The sequence below is a fragment of the Procambarus clarkii genome, chromosome 39, assembly GCF_040958095.1.
Source record: "Procambarus clarkii isolate CNS0578487 chromosome 39, FALCON_Pclarkii_2.0, whole genome shotgun sequence".
In the NCBI taxonomy this organism is placed as follows: domain Eukaryota; kingdom Metazoa; phylum Arthropoda; class Malacostraca; order Decapoda; family Cambaridae; genus Procambarus; species Procambarus clarkii.
This window is the reverse complement of record NC_091188.1, coordinates 19960247-19973509: the sequence shown is the minus strand read 5'-3', so window position 1 is coordinate 19973509 and position 13263 is coordinate 19960247. Positions and strand designations below refer to the sequence as shown.

The 13263-nt window shown below is 47.5% G+C and overlaps 3 protein-coding genes across 3 annotated transcripts; 2 read left to right on the top strand and 1 right to left on the bottom strand.

Moving 5' to 3' along the window:
• Positions 1-211: 211 nt before the first annotated feature.
• LOC123760452 (otolith matrix protein OMM-64-like) lies at positions 212-3100 on the bottom strand. Its single transcript, XM_045746139.2, has one exon. The coding sequence runs from the start codon at positions 3098-3100 to the stop codon at positions 212-214; it is 2889 nt and encodes a 962-aa protein (XP_045602095.2).
• A 799-nt stretch (positions 3101-3899) lies between these two features.
• LOC138372596 (mucin-2-like) lies at positions 3900-12133 on the top strand. The gene is made up of 4 exons (XM_069338083.1): positions 3900-4002; positions 4694-4816; positions 5392-5533; positions 10807-12133. The coding sequence occupies exons 1-4, from the start codon at positions 3900-3902 to the stop codon at positions 12131-12133; spliced, it is 1695 nt and encodes a 564-aa protein (XP_069194184.1).
• Positions 12134-12155: 22 nt separating this feature from the next.
• LOC138372595 (uncharacterized) lies at positions 12156-12965 on the top strand. Its single transcript, XM_069338082.1, has one exon. The coding sequence runs from the start codon at positions 12156-12158 to the stop codon at positions 12963-12965; it is 810 nt and encodes a 269-aa protein (XP_069194183.1).
• Positions 12966-13263: the final 298 nt, after the last annotated feature.

Here is a 13263-nt window from a genome sequence, read left to right as displayed (position 1 = left end):
AGCAGCAGCAGTAACATCATCACAAGTAACAGCAGCAGCAGCAGTAACATCACAAGTAACAGCAGCAGCAGTAACATCCTCACAAGTAACAGCAGCAGCAGTAACATCCTCACAAGTAACAGCAGCAGCAGCAGCAGTAACATCATTACAAGTAACATCAATACTACTAACATTAGCAGGAGTAACATCACAACTAATAACAGCATTATTATCATATGATAAAGATGTTGGTTGCGACCGCAATTTTCCATAAAGCTTTAAAGCGAATCTCAGCAATATTAAGAAAAAGATCGCTGTGAACATCAGCAACATCGGTATCAACATCAGCAGCATCGCTATTATCATCATCAGCATCGCTATCGGCATCAATAACATCGCTATCGGCATCAATAACATCGCTATCGGCATCAATAACATCGCTTTCGGCATCAATAACATCGCTATCAGCATCAGCAACATCCCCATCATCTGCTAGCAACATCGCTATCAACATCAGCAGCATTGCTATTGGCATCACCAGCACCGCATCCACCACCAGCAGCATTGCTATTGGCATCACCAGCACCGCATCCACCACCAGCAGCATCGCTACCAGCATTACTAGCATCGTTTGCAGCATTGCTACCAGGATAAGTAGCATCACTATAAGCATCACCAGTATCACAGTATCACTACCAGCATCAGGAGCATCGCTACTAGCATCAGGAGCATCGCTACTAGCATCAGGAGCATCGCTACCAGCATCAAGAGCATCGCTACCAGCATCAGGAGCATCGCTACCAGCATCAGGAGCATCACTACCAGCATCAGGAGCATCGCTACCAGCATCAGGAGCATCACTACCAGCATCAGGAGCATCACTACCAGCATCAGGAGCATCGCTACCAGCATCAAGAGCATCACTACCAGCATCAGGAGCATCACTACCAGCATCAGGAGCATCGCTACCAGCATCAGGAGCATCGCTACCAGCATCAAGAGCATCGCTACCAGCATGAGGAGCATCACTACCAGCATGAGGAGCATCACTACCAGCATCAGGAGCATCGCTACCAGCATCAGGAGCATCACTACCAGCATCAGGAGCATCACTACCAGCATCAGGAGCATCACTACCAGCATCAGGAGCATCGCTAACAGCATCAGGAGCATCACTACCAGCATCAGGAGCATCACTACCAGCATCAGGAGCATCGCTACCAGCATCAAGAGCATCGCTACCAGCATCAGGAGCATCGCTACCAGCATCAGGAGCATCGCTACCAGCATCAGGAGCATCGCTACCAGCATCAGGAGCATCGCTACCAGCATCAGGAGCATCACTACCAGCATCAGGAGCATCGCTACCAGCATCAGGAGCATCGCTACTAGCATCAGGAGCATCGCTACCAGCATCAGGAGCAACACTACCAGCATCAGGAGCATCACTACCAGCATCAGGAGCATCGCTACCAGCATCAGGAGCATCGCTACTAGCATCAGGAGCATCGCTACTAGCATCAGGAACATCACTACCAGCATCAGGAGCATCGCTACTAGCATCAGGAGCATCGCTACTAGCATCAGGAGCATCGCTACCAGCATCAGGAGCATCGCTACCAGCATCAGGAGCATCACTACCAGCATCAGGAGCATCACTACCAGCATCAGGAGCATCACTACCAGCATCAGGAGCATCGCTACCAGCATCAGGAGCATCGCTACCAGCATCAGGAGCATCGCTACTAGTATCAGGAGCATCGCTTCTAGCATCAGGAGCATCACTACCAGCATCAGGAGCATCGCTACTAGCATCAGGAGCATCGCTACTAGCATCAGGAACATCACTACCAGCATCAGGAGCATCACTACCAGCATCAGGAGCATCGCTACCAGCATCAGGAGCATCGCTACCAGCATCAGGAGCATCACTCCCAGCATCAGGAGCATCACTACCAGCATCAGGAGCATCACTACCAGCATCAGGAGCATCGCTACTAGCATCAGGAGCATCGCTACTAGCATCAGGAGCATCGCTACTAGCATCAGGAGCATCGCTACCAGCATCAGGAGCATCGCTACCAGCATCAGGAGCATCACTACCAGCATCAGGAGCATCACTACCAGCATCAGGAGCATCACTACCAGCATCAGGAGCATCGCTACTAGCATCAGGAGCATCGCTACTAGCATCAGGAGCATCACTACCAGCATCAGGAGCATCGCTACCAGCATCAGGAGCATCGCTACCAGCATCAGGAGCATCGCTACTAGCATCAGGAGCATCGCTTCTAGCATCAGGAGCATCACTACCAGCATCAGGAGCATCGCTACTAGCATCAGGAGCATCGCTACTAGCATCAGGAACATCACTACCAGCATCAGGAACATCACTACCAGCATCAGGAGCATCGCTACCAGCATCAGGAGCATCGCTACCAGCAACAGAAGCATCGCTACCAGGATCAGGAGCATCACTACCAGCATCAGGAGCATCGCTACCAGCATCAGGAGCATCACTACCAGCATCAGGAGCATCGCTACCAGCATCAGAAGCATCGCTACCAGGATCAGGAGCATCACTACCAGCATCAGGAGCATCACTACCAGCATCAGGAGCATCGCTACCAGCATCAGGAGCATCGCTACCAGCATCAGGAGTATCGCTACCAGCATCAGGAGCATGACTACCAGCATCAGGAGCATCACTACCAGCATCAGGAGCATCGCTACCAGCATCAGGAACATCACTACTAGCATCAGGAGCATCACTACTAGCATCAGGAGCATCACTACCAGCATCAGGAGCATCGCTACCAGCATCAGGAACATCACTACTAGCATCAGGAACATCACTACTAGCATCAGGAACATCACTACTAGCATCAGGAGCATCACTACCAGCATCAGCAGCATCACTACCAGCATCAGGAGCATCACTACCAGCATCAGGAGCATCGCTACCAGCATCAGGAGCATCGCCATCAGCATCAGGAGCATCGCCATCAGCATCAGGAGCATCGCCATCAGCATCAGGAGCATCGCCATCAGCATCAGGAGCATCTCCTCCATGACCAGCAAGCTCAACATGGACCGGAACACCGTGTGCAGTGTGGTCCATCACGGGGACATGTGAGGGAGAATTAGCCAACGTGTCGAGGACTGATTAAACCCAGCAGCGCACCTGTGTCTTGATCCACAGTCCCGGCTGGCTGATATGCAACTAGGTGCTCTCTCTCTCGCTTATTACCTTGTTCCGCATTCCCGTTCAGCTGACTTGCTGTCTGCTGCGTTAACTCGCTAGTTATATCTACCTCCACTTGGTAATTCAGCATATTGTAATGTGCCTAATAAAGTAAACAAGGCTTAAATTAGCCTGCAAACTTTTGATTTTTTTGCTGAATTTCGTCCAGGAACAAAAGCACTGTATGGAAGCTATTATTTAATATTGTGAAGTTTTGAATAAAATTAAAAAATTTAAATGTGTCACACTAACAACGTTACACTACTTTGCTCTCTTCAAGGGCCATCACCATCCAGATCCAGCATTCACAACTACCAGGTGTTACGGGGGTTGGGCTGGAGCTATAGCTAGAAAGGGTGGCTGCTAGGGGCTCAGGAGACAGAGTACTCAATCTCTCTGACTCACGTGAGTCACCAGAGTCACTTGGTCCCACAGGAGAGGATCACGTAGTACCCACCTCCGCAGGTCTTCGGTTCCACCCCAGAGGTTCCATTGATTCACCCTGGGAGCCCCTTCAGTCAATCATGGGGAAACTGCTATTAGCTATTCCAGTCTACACCCACGGCAAGAGTGAAGGAAGACTCAGGCTACCTACCCTAATACTAATATACCAATGTTATACTGCAACATGCATATATAAATATCGTGGCCTATCTAGCCTACTCAACAAGGGGTAATGGGAGGAAAAATTGATCTACCTTTACGTTGTTGGCTCACGACGCCTGTCCCTCGAAGGTATGAGTCTCCCACGCTTCCTGAGTCGGTCCTTGACGACTCAGGTAACAAGTTACAAGTTCTCAAGTGTCGTGAAGCTGTCGCGTCCTCGCCGAGTCACTCCCAGAGTTTCCGATATCCTAATCCTGGTTCACCAAGTGGGCACTATGCTAATCACTGTATACACACACTCGTTCTTTCCACAGGGCGTTGCTCATTGTCCTAGGAAATGTGCCGTCCCTCCAACATTCTCAGTGAATGTGACCTAGTCACAGCAGGTCTGCCTGCCACATCATCCAGACCCTCGGACGAAAGGCGGCGCCCTCCAGTGTCGTCGCCGACCGATTCCTCAAGTTTTGGCACTTCTTTGCTCAATAAACTTGGTTCCTTCTTGCTTCCCAGAAGGCACAGGGTCTCCAGTAACAATAGTGGGCTGCGATGGCTTTCCTCCATCCACTGAGAGAGACCCCCAGAGCCTCCAATCCTTGAGAGATGATCGACGCACGACCTCTCGCGTCCACAGTCATGTCAACTCTAATGCCACCTCCACTGGTGCCGCCAGGGGCACTCGGTGACGTCATGGCGGGCGCTGATTGGTTGTCCGTGGCACGTGACCTAAGCCAGCCAATCCGCAGCCGGCTGGCGTCATCCACAAAATGGTGAATTTGCAGGCAGGGGGCGCCATTTTCTTTGTCTCAAGGGTGCTACTTTCCCTTTAGCCTACAAACTTACAAATGCAAATTTCTCCTTTATCAGGCGGCCGATCAGGTCGCCACATATATCAACAGACTCCCTGTATCTCAGAGAATCAGCAGGGCCAGAAGATAGGACTCTTAAAGCCGGATCTGGGGAGAAATTGGATGGGGCTCCATAACACAGGTAATATTTAATTTATGAAAGAATGTAAAAAAATGTGTAATACGGTCTGAAAGTGTGGTCTCAATTTCCCACTGCTGACTTCAAGTAGCATATTGCACAGCTTCTGCATGTGCACTAAAGTCAGGAAACTGACCAGGTGTCCCCACAGTTCACAGGGCAAGTGCACGTGGTCTGTCTTCCATAGTTGCTGGACTATAACCTAGCTTCTTTGATCTCTTTAGCATTTTGATATCACAAAGGCCATCGTGGGTTTACTTAGTAAAGAGATAGAAGAGGCACAGCATTTCCATTGTAGAAGAGAACACCAGGCAGCAAACATCTTGGGAGCTACTTGCTGGTACATTCTGCCTCTGGAAATACTGAGGTCACGTCACCCGCGATGGTCGACTCAGAATAGGTGACGTAACCATGAGGTCAGAAACCCAGATGACCATGGTTGAGCTTATAACAAACTAGTATGCCTCGAAACCGTAGTGGAATATCAAACAAGGACTTCTGGCTGTTGCTCGGTCCTCTTAGCCTCCCCCACCCTGGTGCCTTGTGCGGTGTATTTGATTCTGCTATGTATCCAAAAGTTCTCGCCCTTGCTGGCTTGAGCCCTGATTCTAGTCTCAGTCTCTGCAACGCAGAAGTTTCCTCTCCAGACTATACTTCCGACTGTCCCACTTTCCAGATCCCTATTCATCCTCAGATCTACAGTATCAGTTACAGATACTGGTAATGGCTTCAAACTGCCTCCACTTCCTGACTATTCATGCCCGTGCCACACTTGGGGTGGCCAAATCTTTATCAATCATCAATCTAGAAGCTGCCAGACAGCTGAGTGCTGGTTAGCTAATGTTAGAGATAAAGGACAGGAACTGACTAGGGTGGGCTTCAAGACAAGTATTCACACCAAGGACAGCCGCTACAATAGACATGTTTCGACTATCACCTACTAACTAGATATATATTGTTCAATTCTGTATGTCAAATTGCTACAGTGGCCAAATTCGTCGAAGAGTTCTTTCAAGCAACCAGAATCCCGCGATAAAATTATTTTCATCAATTTAGTTGAGTGACCGCACAAAAAATACCTCTGGAGCACATACAGTATAGTAGAACAGTCAGAATAGTAACCCTTGATCATGCAGTATCTCAGTCATCTATATAGGTAAAGATAGAGAAAGGTGTCACGTGAACGTTGTGTGATCCAGAAGGGAACTGAAGGTGAAATGTCTTAAAACAAAAGTGGAGAAGGAAGAACCGAAACTATACCCGCCTCTCTGTTGCTAGAACCGATGAAAGCTAAACTATGTATGAACCAGTGGACAGCCAAATAGTCTGTGAACCAAATAGAGTTGCAACCCGCTGCTGCCTTGTGTGCATATGACGCATTCAGCACCTGTGTACACCTCAAACACCACTTAGTACGAGTCCCACAAGCACGTCTCTCTGCCAGAAGCCCTATGGGTGATCTACATAGATACTACATGCGGTCATTGTAGGAGGACCAGCAAAACTTCTTTGAGACCGACGATCATGAAGACCAGGCGCTCAGATCATATGCGAGATGTGTGAATGAAGCATTGCATGAGTGTGTATGAGTGTATGCTCAGCTTTCTGTAAGTACTAAACTCTAATTTATTATCTTATTATTGACTGTCTTCACGTCAAGTACTGATGATCCAGAGATTTACTCTCCTTGTTACTCACCTAGAACAGGTGAGGGCCTAGTTTACGGTAAACAGGTGAGAATCTGTTTGGAAGCACTACTGTTCCACTTGTCACAGGGATGGTTTCCACACACACAACACGATTAGATAATATGTGCACGTTATATTGACTGTCAGCTTTATAGGTCATTATTGTTGCTGATTGTGCATTCTATTATATTGATTATCCAGAAATCCGAGAGGAACTCCGATGTTTTCCCCTTGTTTGGAAACCCGTGTTTGTGATAAGTGGTCAATGAAAGTGTTAATACAAGATTGTCCATAAGTGAACCATGTGAATATTCGGTTGAGTCCCCAGTGTCTCTCTGATGTTGGATAATTTCTGCCAGGCTGAATTAAATGTTATGCCTGTTTTATACCTGTTATATTTACGCCTGTCCTTAATATCATGGATGAATGTCCCCGTGGCCTAGTCTCTGACCAGGCCTATCATATGATGAGCATCATAATGTCACGAGGCCATTGTGAGTTTAGTCGGATAATACTGAGGTGGCGCAGTATTCCCTTTATAGAAGAAAACACCAGGCAGTGGCCATCTTGGGAGCTACTGGCTTGTACATTCTGTCTCTGGCAGTACAGAGTAGTTTAAAAGTTAAGTCTCCCGCGATGGTTAACTCGGGATAGGTGACGTAGCCATTTCGTCAAAAGCCCACATATATCGGCAGAGTTAACCTGAAGGTAATATGCTTTAAAATTAAAATTAAGAACTGAAACTATAACTGCTACGGTCACTCGAACCTAGTGAAATACGAACCAGTGCACACTCAGTGACCCAGAGAACAACTGCACCTGTGAACAATGTCCAGAGTCACGACCTGCTGTTTCTCAAATCGTCATCAAGGCCAAGCTTGTTAAAGCAGCTGCCGTCTCCCAAGACTCATGATTCAATTTTGAAGTATTGTTATTAAAAAGAGGTTTGTTCTCATTTATTGTTGATGATCTTGTTGATCTTAGGTTCTTGTCATACTTGTTGTTTTCGATTTAGCTACTCAGAACGAAATGTAGTGAGCCCGTAATTGAGTTTGGTTATTCGCGATGAACTTGTTACCGTAATATTTGGTTCAAAGATTTAAATAGAGGTGGGGTTTCCTCCTTTTTTCCCCCCCGTTTCTTTTGTTTTAGCGCACTGGTCTTAGTCTTCTTTTAATAACATTATCTTGGTGGCGGATATAGAGTCACAATGTTCACTAATGTGTCCCATTCTTCAACTGCTTTTCTAATCATTGTAGTTGCTGGGGAATTTGCATCGAATGCAGCTGCTGTCGTTGGATTAATGTTGAGTTTCATGCACAGGACTTCAATTGCTTAACATTCTTGTAAGTAGTGCAATAGTGGCGCCTCTGCATCTGTTCCACAGATATGACACTCTTTAACTATTGGGTTTATTATCTCCCAGCAGCACTTGTAACCAGGTCTGAGTCTTTGTATGGCTACTGCAACATATCTGGATATCTTTTTGCCTGCCTTGAAAGAGGAGTACCCAGTGGCTTGTTCATACCATATCGCAGTGGATCCTCCATCTGCTACTTTGGCTCTGTGGCAACTTTTGATAGTGGGAATATTTTCTTCTTGATTTGTTCTTTAATGTATGAAGAACTTAGAGGCATTTTAACCTGTACAGTTAAAGTAGAGCAGTGGCAGTTTTTGCTAGTGAGTCTACCTTTTCATTACCCTCTATGCCAATGTGACTTGCAATCCAATTTAGGGTGAGTGACAGCCCTAGATTGTGTGTGCTTCTTTTACTATATGTGGAATTTATGTGATGAGTTGTATATTATCTCTGTGCTGGCTGGATAACAATGCCTGGGCAAAGATTTAAAGTCAGTATGAATGATGGCATCAAGTAAATTATTCTCAAGTATATAATTTATGACCTTTTTCAGGGAATATAATTCTGTTTGCAAAGTTGAGCACCCACTCAATATGCTCCAGTAAGCTTCATGGTTGTTAGTGTAAATTGCTGCCCAGCAGAACCTCTTTCTTGAACAACTGATCCATCTGTGAAGATATGAGTGGTTGTCGGTCTTGAGATGGTTTTCATTTGTTGTTCTGTGACTGCTTTGAGCCTTGCGAGTCACATGCTGATTTTTTAACTGGTAATCCTTAAATGATTATCTTTAGACTCGATTCTGTCCATGGAGGAGGCTGCTGAAAGTGTTAATATGGTCTATCATCCCCTTATTTTGTAATGGTCCAAATTTAAGTCCACTTTCTATAGAATCTTGGCCGATTATCCGTCCATGCACTTGTTTACTGAGGTTTTTGAGAAGAGATTTATGTATGCTATTTTTGATTGACAGTCTGGCGGTAGTTCCAACGGTCTCGCTGTTATGGTGGCTATTCTTTGTTTGATCCTGTTTTCTAGAGCTGGTAAGTTGATATCCATTCTTAGATTCTCTCGACACGTCCATATAGGTGCTAACAGCATTGTTCTGAGGGCATCATTTTGAGACACTTCCAGTTTCTCTCATTGGTTATCACTGAGAGATGTAAAAGCAGGACCAGCATAGTCAATGAGTGACCGAACTGCTTGAACGTAGTACATTTTGATTACTGAAAGAGATGCACCATCTCTAAGACTTGTCAGGGAGCGCAAAGCTGAGTTTCTGGCTTTACAATGTTGCCGAAAATATTCAATTTCTTGAGTGAATTTCAACTGGCTGTCTATTATGACTCCAAGGTATTGATAAGAGGTGACCCACTCAATTTAGCGTCCTTGTATTTCGAGTCTGATGTCTTGAGTTCTCATTTTAACTGCCATTGCTTTGGTTGTACTGCTGTTCATTTTCACTGCTATGAACAAATCATAGCAGTGTAGTGTTCACTGCTATGCATTTAGCTTCCCTGGTAAAGATGTCTTGGCATTTTTGTGCATGCTTTCTGGCGCCTTTGCCATTGATGATCACAAAGTAATCAGAATAGTTAAGCAGTTTGGGTTTTGGTAACTTGAGCTTCATGAACTGTTCCATGAGACAGTTCAATAGAAAGGGGTTTAGTATTCCTCCCTGCGGTATCCCATTTTCCAGCCTCTTTGTGGAGGATATTTTACCTTGGAATTTGACGTTTACATTTCGGTTAAGCAGACTTCCTTTGGCAAAGGCAATATCGTGTCCTTTGATATCCTTAGCCATCATGTAGCATAGTGTAGCTGAAGCATTGACTAGCTGGAAGGCTTTTTCTACGTACAGAAAAAATAAGGATTCCTGGTTTGTCATTGATTTGATCCAAGATGGAGATAAGGCATTTTGTAGTTCCAACACCTTTTCTGCAAACAAAAATATTTTGGTGCAGTGGATTGGCTTTCCAGTGAACTCGATTAGGAGCCATTCTTTCTGCAGTTTTGGCCAGACAGCTTGTTAATGAGATGGGTCTTCGATTTCCTGATTTGGGGCTTGTAATGGAAACTATAATTGCACTGTTCCAAGAGAGTGGTCGAGTTCTTTTCACCAATACTCTGTTGATAAGATTCAAGAAGGCTTCTTGGCCCTTTTATCTTAGCTTGTCCAGTATCTTGTATGTGATTTTGTCCTCGCCTGGAGCTGTATTTTTAGTTTTCTTAGTAGCTCTTCTGAGTTTTTTCAGATTGAAACGTTGGTCTAGTTCGTCAGGTAAGGCTAAAGCATCGTCTATTTTTTTTCCATCTTGCTGCTGAAGTCTTTGTTGGTGAGTTAGAGTTGCTAGAGACAGTTGAGTAGAACTGGCTCTCATTTATACATTATTATTATTGTTATATATTAAAGTTCTAAGTACAGTTAGCGTAAGTTAGATTAGGTGTTAAGGTTCTGTTCGCGATTATATGTATTTGAAGTTCGTAAGTGAACAAATTTATTAGCTGGCGTTTTGAACAGAGGTGGCCAGCGAAGCAATATTCGAGAAATGTTCGAACGCCATCAATTGTGTATACCGTTTCTTATTCATAAACAGCAGGTTTGGCGCTGCATTAACGCATCCCGTCCTCGGATCAAGACCATTCCATCCAGCGGTCGGCCCAAAGATGCATTCATTAATTTTAACATGCTATTCATTCAAAACTTTAATTTTCTCAAATAATAATTAATATTATTATGTACTGAGCATACTGTACATAATTAGGCACTGGTTAGGCTAGGTTAAATGTTTAGGTTCTGTTGGTAATTATTTATATTTAAAGGACGTGGGTGAAGCATTTATAGAATTGTGGTTCGAACAGAAGACGTGAGCGAAGCACTTGTTCCGGAAGTGTTCGGAAGTCGTCAGTTGTGAGTAGTGTGTTAACCGCTTTTCATGCATAAACAGGGGGTTTGGCAGCGTGTCGTCTCCCAGTGTGTCGTATGTGTCGTCTGCGTCGTCTCCCAGCGTGTCGTCTGCGTCGTCTCCCAGCGTGTCGTCTGTGTCGTCTTCAAGTGTGTCGTCTGTGTCGTCTCCCAGAGTGTCGTCTGTATCGTCTCCCAGCGTGTCATCTGTGTCGTCTCCCAGCGTGTCGTCTGTGTCGTCTCCCAGCGTGTCGTCTGTGTCGTCTCCCAACGTGTTGTCTGTGTCGTCTCCCAACGTGTCGTCTCCCAGTGTGTCGTCTGTGTCGTCTCCCAGTGTGTCGTCTGTGTCGTCTCCCAGTATGTCGTCTGTGTCGTCTCCCAGTGTGTCGTCTGTGTCGTCTCCCAACGTGTTGTCTGTGTCGTCTCCCAACGTGTTGTCTGTGTCGTCTCCCAGGGTGTCGTCTGTGTCGTCTCCCAACGTGTTGTCTGTGTCGTCTCCCAACGTGTCTTCTGTGTCGTCTCCCAACGTGTCGTCTCCCAGGGTGTCGTCTGTGTCGTCTCCCAGTGTGTCGTCTGTGTCGTCTCCCAGTGTGTCGTCTGTGTCGTCTCCCAGTGTGTCGTCTCCCAGTGTGTCGCCTCCCAGCGTGTCGTCTGTGCCGTCTCCCAGTGTGTCGTCTCCCAGTGTGTCGCCTCCCAGTGTGTCGTCTGTGTCGTCTCCCAGCGTGTCGTCTCCCAGTGTGTCGTCTGTGTCGTCTCCCAGCGTGTCGTCTCCCAGTGTGTCATATGTGTCGTCTCCCAGCGTGTCGTCTCCCAACGTGTCTCCCAGCGTGTCGTCTCCCAGTGTGTCGCCTCCCAGTGTGTCGTCTGTGTCGTCTCCCAGCGTGTCGTCTCCCAGTGTGTCGTCTGTGTCGTCTCCCAGTGTGTCGTCTGTGTCGTCTCCCAGTGTGTCGTCTGTGTCGTCTCCCAGTGTGTCGTCTGTGTCGTCTCCCAGTGTGTCGTCTGTGTCGTCTCCCAGCGTGTCGTCTGTGTCGCCTCCCAGCGTGTCGTCTGTGTCGTCTCCCAGTGTGTCGTCTGTGTCGTCTCCCAGCGTGTCGTCTGTGTCGCCTCCCAGCGTGTCGTCTGAGTCGTCTCCCAGAGTGTCGTCTGAGTCGTCTCCCAGAGTGTCGTCTCCCAGAGTGTCGTCTGAGTCGTCTCCCAGAGTGTCGTCTCCCAGTGTGTCGTCTCCCAGTGTCGTCTGTGTCGTCTCCCAGTGTGTCGTATGTGTCGTCTCCCAGTGTGTCGTATGTGTCGTCTCCCAGCGTGTCGTCTCCCAGAGTGTCGTCTCCCAGAGTGTCGTCTCCCAGTGTGTCGCCTCCCAGCGTGTCGTCTGAGTCGTCTTCCAGCGTGTCGTCTATGTCGTCTTCCAGCGTGTCGTCTGTGTCATCTCCCAGCGTGTCGTCTGAGTCGTCTTCCAGCGTGTCGTCTATGTCGTCTTCCAGCGTGTCGTCTGTGTCGTCTCCCAACGTGTCGTCTGAGTCGTCTCCCAGAATGTTGTCTATGTCGTCTCCCAGAGTGTCGTCTGAGTCGCCTCCCAGAGTGTCGTCTGAGTCGCCTCCCAGAGTTTCGTCTGAGTCGTCTCCCAGAGTGTCGTCTGAGTCGTCTCCCAGCGTGTCGTCTGTGTCGTCTTCCAGTGTGTCGTCTATGTCGTCTTCCAGCGTGTCGTCTATGTCGTCTTCCAGCGTGTCGTCTGTGTCATCTCCCAGCGTGTCGTCTGAGTCGTCTCCCAGCGTGTCGTCTGAGTCGTCTCCCAGAGTGTCGTCTGAGTCGTCTCCCAGAGTGTCGTCTGAGTCGTCTCCCAGAGTGTCGTCTGAGTCGTCTCCCAGAGTGTCGTCTGAGTCGTCTCCCAGAGTGTCGTCTGAGTCGTCTCCCAGAGTGTCGTCTCCCAGAGTGTCGTCTGAGTCGTCTCCCAGAGTGTCGTCTCCCAGTGTGTCGTCTCCCAGTGTCGTCTGTGTCGTCTCCCAGTGTGTCGTATGTGTCGTCTCCCAGTGTGTCGTATGTGTCGTCTCCCAGCGTGTCGTCTCCCAGAGTGTCGTCTCCCAGAGTGTCGTCTCCCAGAGTGTCGTCTCCCAGAGTGTCGTCTCGGAGACGACACACTGGAAGACTGATAACGAGAAAGGAAGGACTGATAACGAGAAAGAAGGAGACGAAGAGCATAGAGAATAGCATAAAGCTCCGCTGTAAAGATGCTAGTCTCCGGAGGTAAGTGACACATATAAGTGCAATCAGGAAAAACAACAGAGTAGCCAACACCGTCCGCAGACTTAGACCCATCGGTGAAGACAGAAACAGAGCGGGAGTGAGAAGAAAAGTGCTCAAGGAAAAGGCGTTTTAGAACCATAGGAGGGGTAAAAGCTTTAGTGATGCGGGTCAAGGACGTACAAAACTGCGGAAGGAGGACTCTCCATGGGGGCAAAGAAGGAACAACACTAGGAGAAACATTAGAAACACCAACGGAAAGAGA